At 50.4% G+C, this 20,806-nt stretch overlaps 4 protein-coding genes across 4 annotated transcripts; 2 read left to right on the forward strand and 2 right to left on the reverse strand.

Annotated features, from left to right (window-relative positions):
• Window positions 1–1,653: 1,653 nt before the first annotated feature.
• On the reverse strand, window positions 1,654–3,708 carry F4807DRAFT_430103 (cytochrome P450). The gene is made up of 2 exons (XM_047998399.1): window positions 3,264–3,708; window positions 1,654–3,182 (listed from the first exon to the last, which is right to left on the reverse strand). Exons 1-2 carry the CDS (start codon window positions 3,554–3,556, stop codon window positions 1,787–1,789), a joined length of 1,689 nt encoding a protein of 562 aa, XP_047853079.1. The 5' UTR covers window positions 3,557–3,708; the 3' UTR covers window positions 1,654–1,786.
• A 789-nt stretch (window positions 3,709–4,497) lies between these two features.
• Window positions 4,498–6,177, reverse strand: F4807DRAFT_139202 (putative alcohol dehydrogenase). The gene is made up of 2 exons (XM_047993100.1): window positions 5,705–6,177; window positions 4,498–5,646 (listed from the first exon to the last, which is right to left on the reverse strand). Exons 1-2 carry the CDS (start codon window positions 5,985–5,987, stop codon window positions 4,856–4,858), a joined length of 1,074 nt encoding a protein of 357 aa, XP_047853080.1. The 5' UTR covers window positions 5,988–6,177; the 3' UTR covers window positions 4,498–4,855.
• A 1-nt stretch (window position 6,178) lies between these two features.
• F4807DRAFT_139137 (glycosyltransferase family 1 protein) lies at window positions 6,179–8,399 on the forward strand. Its single transcript, XM_047993099.1, has 2 exons — window positions 6,179–7,073; window positions 7,127–8,399. The coding sequence occupies exons 1-2, from the start codon at window positions 6,565–6,567 to the stop codon at window positions 8,028–8,030; spliced, it is 1,413 nt and encodes a 470-aa protein (XP_047853081.1). The 5' UTR covers window positions 6,179–6,564; the 3' UTR covers window positions 8,031–8,399.
• Window positions 8,400–12,097: 3,698 nt separating this feature from the next.
• Window positions 12,098–19,874, forward strand: F4807DRAFT_461497 (putative polyketide synthase; the record flags this gene model as incomplete). Its single annotated transcript, XM_048001683.1, has 3 exons — window positions 12,098–13,156; window positions 13,216–19,396; window positions 19,456–19,874. The coding sequence occupies 3 exons, from the start codon at window positions 12,098–12,100 to the stop codon at window positions 19,872–19,874; spliced, it is 7,659 nt and encodes a 2,552-aa protein (XP_047853082.1).
• Window positions 19,875–20,806: the final 932 nt, after the last annotated feature.

Raw genomic sequence — 20,806 nt, forward strand, 5'->3', positions numbered from 1 at the left:
TTTCTTACGATGCCGCCTAATCACTGTATATATACGGAGTCTTGTCATTTTATAGATTCGGTCGGGCGGCATTTAGGTCACGAGCTCATAGATGATATAGCAGGGCACAGGATTTCATAGACGGCATGGCCCGGTAAAAGGGCGCCTGAGAGATCCAACACGAACATGAAGAATCAATATACCCAGACATTCAAGAATTCAATGCAAATTTACTTCAAAGCTTCAGACGAAACCGTATTCCTGTGTGTACATACCTAGTATCTCAAACTTTCGATTTCGATACAAACTGTTCGTGATTTCACCATCTCCCCCTGGCTATAATACGTGGTATAATACTTAGGCTAGTCTCGATTCTGGATAATAAACATCGCATCTGATATCATATTCGTAGGAGGATTCTTTCTTACAACGGCATCTCAAAGCGGTACCGAGATGACGTGAGAAGCAATAATTCCATACAGCGGCATGAAATCTCGCTATCGTTGCCGGCTGCGAGAGCTCGCAGTAGCCTGTCTGAAGGAATATCGGTAAGTAGCTTGATTCGTCGCTGATGATGTGGGAGGCGCGGGCGGCGTTCTCGAATCTTGACGTATCGAGATACGAATACAGCTCTACGCATAATTAATTAAACACCTTCTTGGCTACTTGGGTAACATTCAACCTCATAACACCACATGAGTCTGCTCGGAATTTTTTCATTGAAGTTTCGAAAAGAAATTAAGTTATGACAGAATCGGCCATCGAACGCCACGTTATGTCGGTATCAGTAAGCTACATGATTCGCCAAGAGTACGTAACAATTCATGTTACGGGTTAGTCTGCTCTGGTAACCCTTGAGGGGTTTGTCGGCCAAGCCGAATGTGCCCCATGTATGTATCTCTCGTCTGTTCCCTGTAAGCTGGGGGCCGCAAAAGCCCCCAAACCCGAGCACCGTCTTTCTCGGCCAAGAGACATCTCAAACCAAAGGCGGTCAAGGACATGTCATCATCATCCAATCGCGTAATGACAAGAACCGAACGCCATTGGCAGAAGCTTAAATCTACCGTCAATCTACCGGCACTAGGTATCACCGGCATTACATTATCGCAAAGCAGGAGCATCACCACCTTGAGGGGCTGGGAGCAACTGGTCACATACTCTTAGCTTTTTGACTATTGCTCCTTGGCACAGAGACTTAGCTAGTTAAGCACTGCTAAGCATTGCTAAGCACTCGCCAATCGTTTATATCCAATCCATCCGTATTATCATCATAAATCCACACAGCTACGGATGGCGCAGAAATACGGCGCTGTATTCTCGAGTGAAGACCAATAACCCGCCCTTGAAGCGGATCTCTCTACGTAAGTCTATTCCTAATAACCCTAAAGGTAGTGGAGAACGTAGGGAATTATTTGGGGCGCGAAGAGGGGGAATTTCGAAGGATTTTTGCGGCGCTTTTATTACCAAGGTAACCGTCCACTCTTTGATGCACCACCTGCCTACTATGGCACGGTGCCCTTCAACGCATCTGCATGTCTCATTTCTCTAATACATACTCCTCTCTTTTGCGAAAACGACGAAGAGCCTCCAAACTGAATACAGGTGACAACCTTCTAAGTTAATTTCTTTTTGCTCTAAATGGTGACATTCAACACATAGTACTCCACAAAGTTGTCCCTGCCCCCCCCCCCCCCCCCCCCAAAACTGACCAAATAGGTAGTACCTTGTACATGTAAATCGAATCATGATGATGTGGAAAAAAAAATCTATGCTTCCCTCATTTCCGTTTCCGTAAAACGCCTGGAACCTAGGCATCCCATCCGCTGAGAACCTTCCACTTGACAAACATACCGTGCTTAGGACGGCCGGAGAAGCCTCCGTTGGAGGTCTTCATGTTGCTCTCGTCGCGCAGTTCCTCGTCGACCAAGTCGAACTCGAAGCGGCCGACCCAGGCGGCGAGAACGCAGGCCATCTCGGCCTTGGCGAAGCCCATGGCGACGCAGCTGCGAACACCTTGCATGAAGGAAAGGTTGGCGTACTTCGAGACGGCACCTCCGGTCGAGTTGAAGGAGCCGTCCGCGTTCAGCCATCTCCGTGGGTTGAAGACGTTGGCGTCGGGGCCCCAGGCGTCCTCGTGACGGTGGATACCCTTGATGGGAACGACGATCGAAATACCCTTGGGCAGGAGCTGGCCACAGACGACGGTGTCCTGGAGGGGCTCACGCAGCGTCTGTGGGATGGGCGGGTACCAGCGGAGGACTTCGTTGATGAAAGCCTGCATGAGGGGCATCTGCTCGACGTCGGCGCTCGTAACCTTCTTGTCACTTGCCGCATCAGTGCTGCCGGTGGGGTCGGGGAAATGAGCTCGGGCTTCGGCGCGTAACAGTTCTTGCCACTCCGGGTGCAAGCACATCATGTAGACAGCCCAGGTAATACCGACGGAGATAGTCTCGTGTCCGGCGGCCATAAACGTAGAGAGCTGATCGATAAGCTCCTCCTCGTCGGCGTCCGCGACTTCCTCGTAGTGGAAGCACAAACTGAGCAGATCCTTGCCCTTCTCACGCGTCTTGTCGGCGACTTCGAGACGCTTCTTGTTGAGCAGGTCGCGGCACACGCCACGGAAAACGGGCACGTACTCGCGCAGACTGCGGTTCCACTTGTTGGGGATGGCGTCAATCAGCCAGGGCGGGAACCACAGCTTGAGGAGAGCCTGGAAGAGGTAGCCGCGAGTGGGCTCGAGCGCGAGCCGGTAGGTCTTGGCGAGCTTGGAGTTCTCGTCCTGGATGGCGCCGAAGTCCGCGCCGAGGGTGGCCATGGTGACGATGTCGAGCGCGGCGCGCGACGACCAGTGGCCGACCTCGAAGACGGATTCGCCGGTGCGCGACTGCGAGGTCACGATGCCGGCCAGCTTCTGCGTGACCTCGCGCGTCTTGTCCCAGAAGATGGGGTACATCTCGCGGACGTGGCGCGGGGCGAAGATGGGCAGGAAGGCGCGTCGCTGCCGGCGGTGGTGCTGGCCCTCGGCCAGCACGAGGCCGATGCCCAGCAGCTTCTCGGCGAGCCAGAGGATGAACTTGGGCTTGACGAACTCGTCGGCCCGCGTGCAGAGCTCCTGGATCACCTTGGGGGACGTGGCGATGACGCGCGGCGTGTTGAAGATGTGCAGGTAGTAGATGAACCCATCGTTGGGAATCGAACGAATCCTGGGGAATTTCGATTAGTCAAAGGCCGCATTCGGATGAATGGGAAATAAAGAAAAAAAAAAAAAATTGGCCAGAACTTACCACCCCGCCTCAGTCTCACCCGTCCCAACCGAGAAACATTGCATGAAGTGACCGTTCCACCAAGTGCCACCCGGCGGCTTCGGTAGCTTATTTAGGGGACTCAGCCACTTGGGGTGGATGAACCGAGCGTATAGAACCCATCCAAACAGAATAATAGAGTAAATGACGAAGAAGGTTTTGACATGGCTGGCGGTTGAAAGAAAGACTCCCTCCGGTAGAGGTCTATATCGCACGAGAGCGTATGTAGCAGCTCCAGCTGTGGCCTGGGCCAATAGCCAGGAAGGTATCGCCATTGTGAACGCTTAGTCACTAATGCCGATCTATCTGAGTGGAAAGGTCTTATGACTGCACGGGTGAAGTGTGGGCTTGGTTACAAAAGTTCTGTGACATTATCGGTGGTAAACAGCGTTCATTTAGTCTATCACTCGCGCCTCACGATTTGTGGGGGCCGACGACGAGTCTACAGGAGAGGATAGATCTGGACTAAGAGAAAAATCCTGGGATTTCCTAATGAGGAAACAGTCTGCTATTACCCTATTCGGCAGGTTCCACTTTGGGCCATAGGGCTGATGGATCCTTTCACTTCAAAACACAAAACACGCCAGAGCTAACGTCCTATTCATCGTTCGACTGAAAACCGAAGTTGGAATGCCTTGGATTTTACCTTAGCATATTATAATCTTTCTTGTTGAGATAAACCATAGCCGCAGCTCCACGAACGTGCGATTGGGATTCGACTAAAGTGGTAATGTAGTAGTGGGTAACTAGGTTGTATAATCCCCGGCTTACACATGTCGCCGATGCCAAGGGTTTCCGTTTCCGTGTAATATCGGGGACCGAATAGGACATGCAGTATAACCGTAAGCTGAATTCCATTTGACTGCATTTGCTCCAGCTGCCGCAGCTCGCTCTTCGGGCCACTTTGATCGACAAACTCTTCTCTCTTTGGGGACTGATCGTCGTTGCGTAAAGTAACTGGGATGAACTGGATGAACGAAGCTCGAGCGAAGGTATATTTTTAGAAAGTCCACTACAATCCTTTTGCCCCTGAAGGCATCAGGCGAAACCCAAAATAGAAAATGGATATGGAATTTTGTCTAATCGGAGAGATCTGAGTGGTTCATGATATCACCACGACGTATGCATCAATTGAAAGCAAGATATTAGTAATTTCTACCTAGCTTGGACTTTGGACGGTTTCAAGTGTCCCAGATCGGCGGGATTAGCTGAGTCCAAACCGATCGCCTCAAGTGTAGTTCAGCTGACTTGATTGACATATGTAAACTTGGTCCCATTTGTCTTGGGGTGGCCATGGGTGGTATTGGTGATGAGGGCAAGGTTGCTGTCTCGGGGTTTTGCACGAAATCATAACACGGCAGGCGTAAGAATAGTATCACATAGTCAAAGTTGGAGCAACAAAAATTTGGCTTCTAATGTTTATATTTTTGTACAGTAAAAATAAGTACAGAAACCGTGAATGTGTGAAACCAATATCCTACGTGTAAAACACACGAACAGCCAAGAATCTATCGTATCTACCCAGAAACATCTCCAAACACCGTAAAAAGAGTAATTTTCATACATCAATCCAATCATGCTACAGAGTAAACCAACTTGGTTCCGCTGATCTCGCCTCTCCTGATCATGCCAACTCCGTTCAACAGGCCGGGTAGGCCACCCTCTTCAACGCGAACGGCATGGGGTCGGATCTTGCCACCATCCAAAAGACCTTGGATGCGGCCGAATAGAGGACCAGCAAGCTCCTTTAGTCTGGGCTCGGGCTCGCAGCCGTAAGGAGCAGGCCAGTGAGAGCCATCACCGGCGATACGGGTGGCCAGAATCCAGTCAGGGGTGATGACTTTGCGAGTAGCCAAGGTGTCATTGAAGGGGTTAAGAGCAGTGTAGTGGCCGCCAGCGCGGCCGAGGGCGGCATAGCAGAACTTCATGGAAGAGTCCTCGGCGAAGCAGTCGATGGCGTACTCAAGGCAGTTCTTGGTGTCAGCTCGGATCTGCTGCGCGCAGTTGGCGGACTTGTAGTCGTACACCTGGTCGGCACCGTACGACTTGACGAGCTTGAAGTTGTGAGGCGAGCAGGTGGTGATGGTGGGGAAACCGCAGACCTTCAGCAATTGCAGCATCATGGTTCCCGTGGATGTGCTACCACCGTAGACGAGAACGGTCGGGAGAGGCTCATCGGAGGTGCTGTCCAATATGCTTAGGGGCATGCCAAGAGACCAGAACAGCACCATGCTAGCTGATGCGATAGCAGTGCCCATAGAGGCGGCGTCCTCGAAGGACATGGTCTCAGGGACCTTGAGAGTCAGGTCACCAGGTAGTGCCACGTACTCGGCGAAAGCTCCAGCCAAGGGCTTTTCCTTGTTCACTGCATTTCGGATTAGCTATTAATATCTCGAAATTTCTGTCGCGAAGAATTCACATACTGCCGCTGGCACAACCGCATACTCGGTCGCCCACTTTGAGGTCCTTCTTCACTTCAGAGCCAATGGCTATGACGGTGCCTGCCAAGTCGAAGCCGAAGATGCAGCCGGGCGTGATGAAGTCACCGACGAGCTTAGTGTCGACGGGATTCAAAGCTACGGCCTTGACCTTGACGAGAATGGAGTCCGGCTTGAGCTCTGGGACGGGAGTCTCGCTGGAGACGAGGAACTCGCCTGAGGGGCCGGCGATGACAGCCGTTTGTGTGGTGGGGATAGAGGCAGACATTGTGATAGTAGGAGATAGTAGAGTATGAGTATGGCACTGAGATTTGGTGTTGGAAGATTGAGACTGTTTTTTTCGTGCTGGCTGTACTCTAAATGATCATTCGACCTTTCACATCATTCGATATCTTACGACGAAGATAGATATGTTCGAAGTTTTGATATATTGATTTCTAGATAAATCGTCCAGTACAAATCCCCTGATGCTCCTCAGCCCTACCAACTACGGTTAGCTAAGGAGCTTCCGAATCGGGTAGCAGTTTTGGAACTAAGCCTTCCAGGTTTCCTGATTGGGACACTATCCCAGAACGGCAATGATTCACTGACACAGAACAGATTCCCAGGGCAAAATCTGGTAGCCCTAATTAGGGCTAAAAAAAGGTCACTGCAGCCCAAATGGGTTTCTATCTTTAACCTCTTCCTTCAACGGTGGCTCCAATGTCACCACCTCATTATGTATATACTCAAAGCTAGGTAATTTGATAGTTGATAGTTAGTCGTATGATTGAATGCGATCCCAATAAGCTCCTGAATTTTTGAAATTTTGTGGACATCATCTGAGTTCCCTCTAAGCAAGAACAATGGCGAAACGTACGACCGTCTTGTTCTTGACGAATGCGGAGTTCAGTCAAGCTTCCGTCAATTTGGCTGCGTCCGCCGCGCTCGCCACCGATGAGTCCATGGACGTCCATATCGGTTCATTCAAGGGCCTGGCACCAAACGTTGCCCCTGGTGTCACTTTCCACGCCTTAGAAGGAAAATGCTTCAAGGACGTTGTGATAGAGAAGGGCAAGGAGTTCCTACCGAGACATCCGCCAGGGGTTCAAGGAGCAATTCAGTCCTACAAAGAGACGATGCCAATGCTACTCGCTCCGTGGGATACAGATGACTATTTTGTCATCTACGACTCCTGCGTCAACCTGATCAAGGAACTAAAGCCTGCCGCAGTGGTACTGGACTTTTTGTTCGGTCCCGGAGCCGATGCGGTCAACACGCTCAAGCAACGGCACGTCTACATGAGCCCGGGAGTCTTCAAAGATCATGCCGTGCACATGCAACCTTATCTTGGGTTCGCGTGGAAATTCCCAGTGTATGTCTTGCTTAATCTTCTGTGTAAATCCACTTAACTGACAGAGAATGCAGAGTGTCATCGGGATTCCGCGTCCCATTGCCTTGGTCGAGCATTTTGCCGAACATTTATCTGATCTACAACTTGCTCAAGCTCAGCTACTTCATTCCGGAGGTAAAGGACTTCATCAAAGCCCGTAATGACCGCGGCATTCCGGGAAACCTGAGCACCAAGTACAACATGTTCGACTTCAACCTGACGTACCTCACACAAGCGCGACCTCAAACAGATTTCCCGTTAGATTACGTGCCTGACAACCTGATCGGTTGCGGGCCGATCCTACCCCCATTCGAACCGCTTGAAACAGCGGACCCGGAGCTCCATAAGTGGTTGATTGGCAGACCCACTGTTATCATTAACATGGGCTCCCACGTCACTTACAAGGGCAACCAGATCGGCGAGGTCTTATCAGCGATCCAGGAGATTGCCGACCGTCATTCGGAGATCCAGATCCTGTGGAAGTGTCCGAAGCCTTCGAAGGAGGAAAAGCCGCCCACCGTTGACACGGATCTCTTCGGCGACCGCATCAAGATTATCTCGTGGCTGCCCTCGACCCCTGTGGCCGCTTTGACGGCTAGCAAGTCGATCCTAGCTTACGTGCATCACGGAGGCTCTAACTCCTTCCACGAGGCCATTGGCGCTGGTGTGCCGCAGGTTGTCTGCCCTGTCTGGATCGACACCTACGACTTTGCGACGCGAACTGAGATGATTGGAGTCGGCGTCAGAGGCAATGAGAAGGCTGCTCCTTATGTGAAGGCAGACGAGTTCGCAGCCGCCTTAGAAAGAGTGGTTGGAGGCTCACCCGAAGCTGAGAAGTTCAGAGAGACGGCGAAGAGGATATCAGAACAAGTAGGCTATGTAGACAGCGGGAGGAAGATCGCGGCGAGGCATATTAAGGACGTTGCGTTACAAGCGTGATGGGTGTTAGGTAACGGTTAGTGTTGTATTATGGATGTAACGAGGTATTTTCTTTGTGGTAGACTAGCGTTTGAATTGAATCTCGGGTATATTGTATAATAAATTGAGATGGTCTAGTAGTGCGTTGCTGGCGTAGAATACGTAAGGAAATAGAATAGCAATACACGATTAACTTAGTTGATATTGAAAATGGGTATGACTGTCGCTAAACTTTCAAGAGCGTGATATTGATCGTGTATATGAAATTCACCTGGAGGTTTCATTGAGCAGTGGATACTTGGTTGAACTTTCATCTTAGGGCATTGGTATTGCTACCATTTATTCAAATTGAAAATATGATAAAATAAGTCGATTGCTCAATGTCAATCTTATTTCCAAAAGGGTTCCAGCGGTTTTGCAACGAAAAAAAAAATATCACGTCACTATGACCATGAACCGTATGCCTTGACTGTACTTTCTAGGTATGAATGACTGTAAAGGTCTCGCTATCTCTATCAAGTTTATGCTAACATAGGTACTCTCTACCTAGGTGCCCTTTTATATGTTAGGAAATGGTTTTCTGTCCGTTTGACTGAGTTTTTCTGCAAACGGAGATTAGGAGGTAAAGTATAATCTCATATGACCTGGTGGACTAGACTTAAAATAAAAAAGCTAAAACAATGAACTGTACATGATTTTACACTTCAAGTGCTTTGTATCGGGTGTATTAACAGTATTCTGGCCTACAATCAGTTGACCAAACTCGAGGTTTCCCACGTGTTTAAGTGTATTTTGCCTCATAATATCTAAGTACGTACATAACTATAAGCAACCACTAGTTGAAAAAATAAGTATCTACCAATATATCAAACTAGCCCTGGACTATAAAACTCAACATTGAAAAATAAAGGATCTATTATATTCCGGGGAGGTTTATCAATCCAGAAGAAAATTGTGCATGGGTCGACTAACTTTTTTAGTATTTAAGTACCTACATGAAAGGAGTGAAACCGATTCGTCATGACGAATCTATGGGCTATAGCTTGGATAAATTGTTTTGCTGCTTTTATTTATAATGTTATCTATGCCCAGGAAAGTAGTTTAATCAAAAAGATCCATTTAAGGTACTACCCGTATGTGTGGCATATTGAAAGAATTTCACGTTGTTCTTTACATAACAGGTACCTATGGGCTCGCGTGTATATGCATTTTAAAGTATTTTGCTAAACACGCCGCTCGATTGGAAAACATGAGTTATCCAGCAACAAACACCATTGCTAATTCAGTACACCGCTAAGAAACCATTTCTTCTCATAATAAGAGACGTCAGTTTTTCTTCACTGCTTTCAGTAACCACATAGATATTTCTTTCGCCCATTAAATTAGAGATTGCTATATTGAGTGCCAAGCTTACATATTGCCATATTAGGAAGTCGGTGGCTATAAATAAAGGACCCGATTGGCTTTCGTATACAAGCAAGGTAAGACCTGAAGAACGCCACGCCTTGGGTATTCCAAAAACTTGTATCACCTGTTGTATTGATCATTTTCCCGCTGTTTGTATCTTGAATTTGGAGAGGCTGGTGTTGCGGCTATTTAATGAGAATACAAGAGCATGCGTTAACATGATTCTCCCAGAAAGAACAAGTCTCGCAAATGAAACTTTGACGACTAGCAAAACTAATCTCGAATATAAGACATGCGGTTACTTGGATAGGTAGTTTTAAGTGAAATGTGCAATTTTTATACTAAGATAGTTGTAATGATCGGCAAGGCAAGTAGTCGCTTCAATTATTTCATGTTTCAATGACGTCGTTTTTTCACCCCGCAGCAATGCTAAAATCACCACGATATCACACTAAGAAACACTTGGGCAAGGTCTGGTGTAGAAGTTTTATATAAAACAAAATTTAAAATGGCTGTATATACTCGCTTACTGGTACATTTCTTGCTTGGGAATGTTAGTATAAACTGAACAATTATCCTACTCCTCAGTTCTCAAAGGTATGAAGATCTGAGCCCAAACAACCTTCGAAAGTGACGTTTTAGGAAGCATTGACGGTCAACGAGAACCGGACCGATAGACACTACAGCCGCCTAGATGACACTAGAAGCAATTGTCTCTTATGATTGGTGCTTCGGTAGTTGGAACAAATCTTTCCATATACCGGCATGTCGATCTCGATGCGTTGGTCATCTACGGGTGGTGGACCGAGGTAGTTGTATACCTATTTATGGCAAACACATCGTTGATCCTAAAATCCCAACGAAAGAAATACATATTTTAATATGGTTTCGCAACTCCCGTCCACGCATTCGCTTTCGCTAATCTATAAATCCAAAAAGTGATTGGCTGGATCTAGAGGCTGTACAGTTAATCTACCTCGGCACGAATTCTCATCACTCCTTTTTGAGCATCATATAGTAAACGTGTCTCAGATATCATGATGTCTGGCTGCCCAAGTGTGATGTTTGTAGCATTTGCTTTTAAGTATATGTATGGTCGCTTCTCGGACATAGAAGTTTAGAAATTTTGTTCTTCATTCACACAATCCAAAGGCCTCGACGTTTGCAACCGCAATCTACCTATTTACGATGTCCACCCTATGTACCCATCTCGATCTGGGAGACGAACAATGTTGAACACAAAGAGACGCACATGATCGGAAAAATTACATGCTTGATAGCTTAGGGAGAAGAAGAAAAACCAAAGAAAAGCCAAGTTAAATTTATTGTGGATGGCAAAAAGGTGGACCTAAGGCCCGGTGTATTATTCCAAGGTCCACGACAACTCGAACCTCTCTTAGGACGCTATGCGATCGACGAATGACGAGTCTTATATACCTTGCTAAATTCGAGACTGTTTGGGTTGTGCTTGAGCGAAGCCGATGGGAGTCGAGCAACGGCGAGACTATCTTGGAGGACGGATTTCGGCGGGTAAATTCGGCCAAAGTCGGGGTTAGGGCGATGGAGTTTGTGTTGCGTATGCCTAGAAAGAGCCTAGAAAGAGCCTAAGAGCCAAAATGGAGGAAGGTTGAAAATCGCCCCATCGAACTATTACCACAACTCAACGACCGATTTCCGCAACCCTCGGACCCCTTTCGTGCTTCTCGTGGATAGGAGGTTGGTAAAAGTCACGTGTATCCCTAGGACTTTACGATGATGTTAGAAAAAGGTTTGTGTTCTTATTCGGGGTAGGAGCTGGTTCCCGAATTTGGCAATTGCTTGATTGCTTAATTACTACAGAATTGTACCCCACAAAACTCCACTAGGAAGTGGCTGTAACAAAGAAGCTTCAAACAAGCTTAAAATTGATAAATCTATTATTAGCGCTTATCTACCTGGTAGCTAGGTACATCGCTTATATGCAAGCCAATCCCACAATCACACTGTCCCCTTTCTGGAAACTTTCTCAAAATGGTAATCTATTTCTCAACATTAGTTACACTTCCTCTTTGGGTATCGACCAAAATCGACAAACCCACATCAGCCTTTACTATCAACGGGGTGGCAACGATGGCCGGGGTCTCAAACAGTCAGGCGAGGCTTGCTAGTCATGGAATCGTCAAGGAAACCAGGCTGACAACTACTGTTTCGAGAATGCCAGACGATCCAGAGGCACGGCTCATCCTACGTTATACCTTTACGGCTGTTACGGCTGAAAGGATAGCTGTAGATGATGACATGGCCTAGAACGAGATTAGGAAATACCAAATGGCTGTGTTCGAAATAGGTTGGACAGACCCGTCTCAAGCACATCTGATATCGAGTATATGACAGCATCGTATGTTCCGTCAAAATAATCATCTGGCTACAACTCATCGCAAACACAAGTTGATTTGACAGCGCAACAACAACTCCTCTAACTCGAGCCATTCATTCGATCACACCCATCCCATCAAATCATACCGGGTCCAACACTTCATCATCAAATGAACCACACTCGGACATAGCCGCTCGTCATTTCACTCAGAGAAGAACACTTGATTGGTGTCCTCTATCAGCCCACATCCCGCTGCCGTTAAACCATATCTTTTCCTTTTCTTTAGATACCCCTTTAGACAAACCACCCCAGTACAATATTCATTATGTCGGGCTACGCCGATTACGCCGAGGAACCCATTGCTGTCATCGGCTCCGGCTGCCGCTTCCCAGGAGGCTCATCCACGCCGTCCAAGCTTTGGGACCTCCTCAAGGCACCACGAGATGTTGGTAGCAAGATCGACCGTTTCTCGGCCGAGGCCTTCTACCACAAGGACGGTAGCCACCACGGCACCAGCAATGTGCTCAACTCTTACCTCATCGAAGAGGACACGCGCCACTTCGACGCGCAATTCTTCAGCATTCCCGGCTCTGAGGCTGAAGGCATAGATCCCCAGCAACGTCTTCTCATGGAAGTTGTCTATGAAGCCTTAGAGTCGTCGGGCCACCAGATTGAGGAGCTGTCTGGCTCATCCACCGCCGTATACGTGGGTGTCATGTGCAATGACTATGCCCACATCACCTACCACGATCTTGAATCTCTCCCCAAGTATGCGGCTACAGGCACGGCTTCGAGTATCCTGTCGAACCGTGTCTCGTACTTCTTCAACTGGACGGGTCCGTCGATGACCATCGACACGGCCTGCTCGTCCTCTCTCATCGCCACACACCAGGCTGTCCAATCTCTCCGAAAGGGCGAGTCCAACTTGGCCGTCGCGGCAGGGGCTAACCTCATCTTCGGCCCCACCAACTTCGTTGCTGAAAGCAACGTCCAGATGCTTTCGCCCACCGGCCGTAGCCGCATGTGGGATTCGGGTGCCGATGGCTACGCCCGAGGTGAGGGTGTAGCAGCTGTTATGCTCAAGCGTCTCAGTGACGCCATCCGTGATGGCGACACCATCGAGTGCATTGTCCGTGAGACCGGTACCAACCAGGACGGCCGAACGACTGGTATCACAATGCCTAGCAGCGTCTCGCAGGCCGAGCTTATTCGAAAGACATACGCCAATGCCGGTCTCTCCCCCTTGACCGACCGCTGCCAGTACTTCGAGGCCCACGGCACGGGCACCAAGGCTGGTGACCCGCAAGAGGCCGGTGCTATCTACAGAGCCTTCTTCGGCGAGAAGGAGCAATCTGATGACCCTAACGATGTGCTATACGTTGGTGTAAGTGAAGGAACATGATCATTGCAAAATTCCATAACAGCAGCTAATAAAATGAACAGAGCATTAAGACTATCATTGGTCACACAGAAGGAACGGCAGGTGTTGCTGGTCTGCTAAAGGCCTCCCTTGCCGTTCAGAACGGTGTCATCCCTCCTAACATGCTGTTCGAGAACCTCAACCCCGACATCAAGCCTTACTATGGCAAGCTTCAGATCTTGACGGACGCGAAGCCGTGGCCTCAATTACCTGCTGGAACACCTCGCCGCGCCAGTGTAAACAGTTTTGGTTTCGGTGGAGCCAACGCCCACGCCATCATTGAGAGCTATGAGCCGACAATGGCCAAGCAATACCTTGAGAAGAAGGGTCTTGTGCGACACTCTACCGCCGCCATCCCCTTCGTCTTCTCAGCCAACTCCGAGAAGACTTTGGCCACTCAGATTGAAACCTACCTTGACTTCCTAGAGAATGCCACCGACAGTGACATCAACCTCCGCGACCTTGCATGGACTTTATCGCGGAGATCTGCTTTCGCTCTACGAACTTATGCGTCTGCCCTTACTATTGAGACCCTGCGAACCAAGCTCACTGCCAAGCTTGAGGCTAAGAAGAGCGACAACAAGGCCCTCGGTGTTCGCCCTGCACACAAGACCAAGACCATCTTGGGTGTTTTCACTGGTCAGGGTGCCCAATGGCCTCGCATGGGTTACAAGCTCATCGAGTCATCTCCTTTCGCTGCCAGCCGCCTGCAAGAGCTCGAGGACTCTCTCAACAGCCTTCCCGAGGGTGACCGCCCTGAGTGGTCTCTCAAGGAGGAGCTCGCCAAGGCTGCCGATGTCTCCCGTGTCATGGAAGGAACCTTCTCTCAACCCCTCTGCACTGCCGTGCAAGTTGTCCTCGTTGACATGCTGGCTCGTCTCGGTGTTTCATTCGACGTTGTTGTCGGCCACTCCAGTGGTGAAATTGCTGCCGCTTATGCTGCTGGCTTCCTCACTGCCACCGATGCTGTTCGCATTGCCTACTACCGTGGTCTCTATGGAAAGCTGGCTGGTGGCGCCGACATTGGCGCTGGTTCTATGTTGGCCGTCGGTACCTCCATGGAAGATGCCGCTGAATTGGCTAATCTCCCCACCATGGCTCGCCACGGTCGTTTCAACGTTGCCGCAAGCAACTCTCCCGCTAGTGTGACGCTATCTGGTGACCAGACCGCCATCGATCGTGCAAAGTTCATCTTTGAGGACGAGAAGAAATTCGTCCGTGCCCTCAAGGTTGACACTGCCTACCACTCCCACCACATGGAGCCATGTGCGGAGCCGTACATGGATGCCATGGCCCGTATCGGAACCAAGGCTCTTGCCGGAAACGGCAAGTGCCGCTGGTTCTCTTCGGTTTTTGGTGGTGAGGAAGTCTCAGAGGCGATGGCCGATGTCCTCAAGGACTCCTACTGGCGCGACAACCTTCTGCAGCCCGTGCTGTTCTCTCAGGCTCTGCAGAAGGCTCTCGAGACTGTCGGTACTCCCGCCTTAGCTCTCGAAGTCGGTGCCCATGCCGCTCTTAAGGGCCCTGCCAGCCAGGTTCTCGAGGAGGTTACTGGAACTGAGGTTCCTTACTCTGGTGTCCTTGCCCGAGGCTCTAACGATATCGAGGCTTTCTCTGAGGGCGCTGGTGCTGTCTGGGCCCACATTGGTAACTCTGCTGTCAATATCAGCGAGATCGATTCTCTGTTTGCTTCTGTTGAAAGCGACAAGCCCGAACTCCTGAAGACTATCCCTGGTTACGCTTGGGACCACAGCCAGGTTTACTGGGCTGAATCTCGTCTGTCTAAGGCTATGCGATTCCGACCATCGAGCCAGCACGAGCTCCTTGGTGTGCGCCTCGAGGCTGGTGAGAACGTCTTCCGCTGGCGCAACTTCATCAAGCCGGGTGAGCTATCATGGCTCCGTGGTCATCAGATCCAGGGCCAGACCATCTTCCCCGGTGCTGGCTTTGCCAGCATGGCCATCGAAGCTTGCAGAATCCTTGCGAATGAGAACGACGAGCAAGTTGCCCAGATTGAGCTCCAAGACCTCACCATCCAGCGTGCTGTTGGGTTCATGGATGAGACTATTGGTGTTGAATCTCTCGTCTCTCTATCCAACTTCCGCCGCGACGAGACTGCTCGCCTTATCACCGCTGACTTCGTCTGCGAGACCTGCCCAACCAAGGACGCAGCTCCCATCACGACCTCAACTGCCAAGGTCACCGTCAGCCTTGGATACGGCTCCGAAGACACACTGCCTCAGCGAGACCCCAGCCAAGACAAGAAGAAGATGACTGACATCGACACTGAGATCTTCTACAACTCGCTCGCCAAGCTTGGATACAACTACAGCGAGATGTTCGAGGGTGTCACCTCCCTGCGACGCGCCACTGAGCAGGCATCTGGTACGATCCACATCGACGCTGCCGAGAACTACCAGACCGAGCTGGCTGTCCACCCCGCCCCTCTCGATGTTGCCTTCCAGGGCATGTTCGGTGCTATTGGTGCCCCAGGCGACGGTCAACTCTGGACCTTGATGGTTCCTACCGTGATCCGCTCAATCCGCATCAACCCGTACTTGAGCGAGCAGACTTCCTGCTTGGGAACTGACCTTCCTTTCGATGCCAGTGTTACCATTGACCCATCTTCTCACGAGGTCGCTGGTGATATCGATGTCTTTGACTCGGAGGGCAACGCTCTCCTGCTAATTGAGGGTCTCCACGTCACCCCTGTTACTCAGGTGACAGCTTCTGCTGATGCTCAGAAGATGACCGAAACAGTCTGGAGCATCGAGAAGCCCGACGCTGCTCGCAAGTTCACTGAGTTCTGGAAGGCTGGTGCTAATTGGACTGAGGACGCCAAGTTCTTCGAACGTGCTTGCTTCTACTACATGAAGAACTTGTACGACTCCATTACTGCTGAGGAGCGCGAAGAGCTTGCTTGGCACCCTAAGAAGTACCTTGCCTGGGTCGGCTCAGTTATCGAGGAAGCCGCTGCAGGCACCCACGCAACTATCAAGAAGGAGTGGCTCAATGACACTGCTGAATTAGAGGAGCGCATCAACAAGTTTGCCAAGTCCAACCAAGGCTTCCGTCATCTCAAGACTCTTGGCAAGAATCTTGTCCCCTTCGTTCGTGGAGAGGTCGCACCCCTTGACTCCAAGTTAATGGACCATGCCTACAAGAACAGCTTCGGCAGCACCGAGTACAATGGCTACGTCGCTGATCTCGTCAGCCAGCTCGCTCACAAGTTGAGGAACATGGAAATTCTTGAGCTCGGCGCTGGAAAGGGATTCGTCACTGAGGCCGTCGTGAACACTCTCGGAGACAGCTTTGGCTCTTACACCTACACTGACCTTACGGCGGACAACTTCGACTATGCTTCTGAGGTCTTCAGAGAGCAGGCTGAGAAGTTCATTTACAAGACCTTCGATGTTGAGCAGGAAGCTCCGGCTCAGGGCATCATTGAGGGCGGATACGACCTTGTTATTGCTTCCAAGGGTCTCCACGCCACTGCTGAGCTTGAGAAGACGCTTGCTAACGTTCGCAAACTCCTCAAGCCCGGTGGACAGTTGCTCCTCCTTGAGTTCACCGACACCAGTGCTGTGGCACCGTCCTACATGTACGGTACTCTTGCGGAATGGTGGGTCGGTGAGGCCGATGGCCGACAGCACCACCCTCTAGTCCCTCAACAGAGCTGGGATGCCCTTATGCGCAAGACTGGTTTCTCGGGCATTGACACTGCTACTCCAGAGACCAACTGGTACGGTGTACCTCTGAGCATCATGCTGACCCAAGCTGTCGACGTCCAGATGAAGCTCATCCGCCAGCCTCTTGAGGCTGAAGTTGACCTGATCAAGCTACCCAAGTTGCTTGTCGTCTCCGGCGCGAGTGAGTTCTCTGCCAAGGTCCAGGCCGACACCCTCGCTGCCATCGAGCCGTATGCTGCTGAGATTCAAATCATTGAGAAATTTGAGAACCTGCAAGAAAGCGACTTCGGTCCTAAGCAGCTCGTGCTTGTCTTCACAGAACTCGACGAGTCTGTTTTCCACCCCTTCACTGAGGCCAAGTGGACTGCTATCCAGCTTCTGACTGAGAGGGCTCTTAACGTGCTATGGCTGACTCACGGCGCGGGTGTTTACAATGCCTTCAGCAACATGATGGTCGGTGTGGGACGATGCATGGTTCACGAGAAGCCTGACCTGCGCCTGCAGTTCATTGACTTCACCGAGAGGGCCAAGGTTGATGCCAAGTATGTCGCCGAGACCTTGCTCCGCATGCACGTTGCCAGCACCTGGAAGTCTTTCGCTACTCCCTACGTCCCATCTTGGGTCCTCGAGCGAGAGATCCGTGTCATTGAGGGTAAGCCGACCATTCCGCGATGCATTCCTTGCATTCGTCTGGACAAGCGCTACAACTCTTCCCGCCGTACGATCCGCAACGAAGTGCCTCTTAACGACACTGTCGTGGCTGTTGAAACCAATGCTGGTGTTTCTGAGCTACGCGAGGTTCGCGTTCCTACTTGGGCTGCTACGTCTAAGGAAGGCTATGTGGACATCAAGGTGCACCGTTCTTCCTTGGCTGCTTTGACCATCCCTTCGGTTGGTTCTCTTTACCTCATTGTCGGTCGTCTAGCTGCTGGCGACAAGAAGGTTCTCGCCCTCTCCGAGACTCAGCGATCCGTTGTCTCTGTTCCTAAGAGCTGGACCGTCCCCGTTGATGTTTCTGATGAGCAGGACACTAGCCTGCTTGTGGCTGCTGCCAACGTTGTTCTGGGAGACTTCATCCTATCAAGCACCCCCAAGGGTACTTCTCTCCTTGCTCACGAGCCCACCAGCCTTGCTGCCGCAGTCCTCAAGGACCTTTCCGCGCGCCGCAACATCGAAGTCAGCTTCACTACCTCCAACAAGGACCACGCTGAGGGTGTTCAATACGTCCACCCCTCTGCTCAGAGGCGAACCATCCAGAACATCATTCCTCGCACTCTTTCCAGCTACGTGTACTTCTCCGATGCTGAGGACTCCTCCCGCATTGGTGCTCGCATCGAAGCACAGCTGCCCGCTAGTATCCGCCGCCTAAACCTTGCGAACGGTTTCAGCGACAAGGCCATCGTCGAGCCCCTCTCAAGCACTGAGACCACCTCGGAACTGCTCCAGCAGGCGCGGGACTTCTTCGAGTCGCACGCAGCCACACTGGACACTACCGAGCGCGTCCAGGAGCTTGTCCTCGACCTCGTGCCTGGATACGAGCGCAGCGCTGAAGACTCCACCTTCGCCGTTGCCAACTGGACTTCGCAGAAGGCGGCCTCCGTCAAGCTCTCCCCGCCCGAGAACATCGTCCAGTTCCGATCTGACAAGACATACTGGCTTGCTGGTCTCACTGGTGAACTTGGCTTGGTCCTAGCTCGATGGATGGTCCAGCGTGGTGCTCGACACATCGTCATGACTTCGCGAAAGCCTAAGCTTAACGAGGAATGGCTCAAGGACATGAAGGCTGCCGGTGCCAACATCGTTGCTCTTCCCATGGATATCACTTCGGCTGAGTCTGTTCTCGAGACTTACGCCATCATCAACCAGACCTGCCCTCCCATTGTTGGTGTCTGCAACGGTGCCATGGTGCTCAACGACCAACTGCTCGCTTCTCAACCCTACGAGGACTTCAACGCTACCATCCGACCCAAGGTGGAAGGCACCCGGCACTTGGACGCTCTCTTCCAGCAACCCACTCTCGACTTCTTCATCGTCTTCTCTTCCCTTGCTTGGTTGACTGGTAACATTGGTCAATCCAGTTACGCATCCGCTAACGGCTTCATGGCCGGCACTATGGAGAACCGTCGTCGCCGCGGTCTTGCCGGCTCCGTCATGAACCTTGCTGGTATCTACGGTATTGGTTACATCACCCGTCGTGAGGCTACTCTCATGGACCGTCTCGAGAAGATGGGTTACTCCAACATCTCCGAATGGGACTACCTCCAGTTCTTCGCCGAGGCCGTCCTGGCTGGCGGTGCCGATGCGCCCGCTGACACCTGCTGGGATATCTCTTCCGCTGTCAAGCCTGGTGACCCAGATGCCGAGAACCCTCCCCCATGGTTGGAGGTTCCCCGATTCTCCTACTTCAGGAAGGTCAAGGCCCGCACTGCTGGTGGCGAAGAGGGTGGCTCTGCCTCTGTCAGGTCACAACTTAAGGACCAGACCACCATGGAAGGTGTTAAGACAGTACTACTTGGTAAGTTTTCCCTCATCACTACAACTAATAAATATCCAATAACTAACATGATAATACAGCTGGTCTTATTGGCACTCTATACAAACTTCTCGGCATGCGCCCTGAGGATAACAGCATTTCGCCCAACATGTCTCTCATCGAGTTGGGTATCGACTCGCTTATGGCTGTCGACATGAGACTGTGGTTCACACGCGAGTTGGATCTCGATTTGCCTGTGCTCAAGCTACTGGGTGGTGCCTCCGTCGAGGACATGATCGAGGACACCGCCGCTCGTATATCACCCGAGCTTATCCCCAACGTCATCGACGCCGGCGCGGGAGCCAAGTCGGACGAGGACTCCAACAAGGAGGACACCGAGTCGAACGCGAGCGGAGAGAACACTCCCGACTCGGTACTAAGCGAATCAGAACTCGGCGGCGACTCTCTGGTAACGACACAACCACAGAGCTCGGCGGTGTCTGATAGCGGGAAGAATTAGAAAGGGAAAGGAAATCAAAGGAAAGGGGGAGGGGTGTTTCAAAAATAAAGGTTTTCATGTTTCAATATTACGATGTAAAGTACATGTTTCTATTATCTTGGGTTACAGGTACATATGGGATCTGGCGGGTTTATATCTTTTCTTACGAATGATTTTATGTCTTAGAATACTTCAGTTAGAGCAATCCTGATTAACAACTAAACTCTCTTGTTCTTTATGCACTGGTGACTTGCCTCATTTATTTTTATTATTATACGTTTTTGGAAATTTCTTGTCTTGAATTAATAGATAGTCTGACGGGAATTGAATCGTACTACTAAGTAAAGATCAAAGTGGTAGGCACCTCCACCTATACTGAATATCACTCAGTGGAGGTTGTGGAGCACCCCATGGCTGCTGGAAGTTGCGTCCTGTGCGAGAGTGGAGGGCATTGGAGATTAGCAGCCACTATAATTATAGCATGATATGACATGTATACCTACTACGTATGTCGCAACAAAAAGGCATCAAAAAGTACCTAGTTATGGAGGACTATTCTCTATGAACTAATACAATGATGAAGAACTTGAAGCGTTACGTGTATCATTGGTTAGGTACTTAGGACACTCGATATTTACGTCTATATCATTAGGTGATTACGGTTTGGCGTGGTATGCCTGACTTTTGGGGCGTAGTCAAAGAAGTTATTGCAAGACCTCTATAGTTGTGGTGGGCCGTATCAGGTAGTCAATAGATGGAGTGTACTTGATAGGAAGGTGCGACAAACACTGTACTAGTATTTAAGATCTCAATACTGAGATCCAAGCTCTAAATCTTCTTAAACAATACAACATCTTATCCCCCTAATCTTTTCTTCAATCTAACCCGAAGCCACGTCCACTAGGTACCGGGGTCCGATGTTGGTGGGTTCGGCTTTTCTGCCTAAGCTGGTG

The sequence above is a fragment of the Annulohypoxylon truncatum genome, assembly GCF_022578515.1.
Source record: "Annulohypoxylon truncatum strain CBS 140777 unplaced genomic scaffold F4807scaffold_21, whole genome shotgun sequence".
NCBI lineage: Eukaryota > Fungi > Ascomycota > Sordariomycetes > Xylariales > Hypoxylaceae > Annulohypoxylon > Annulohypoxylon truncatum.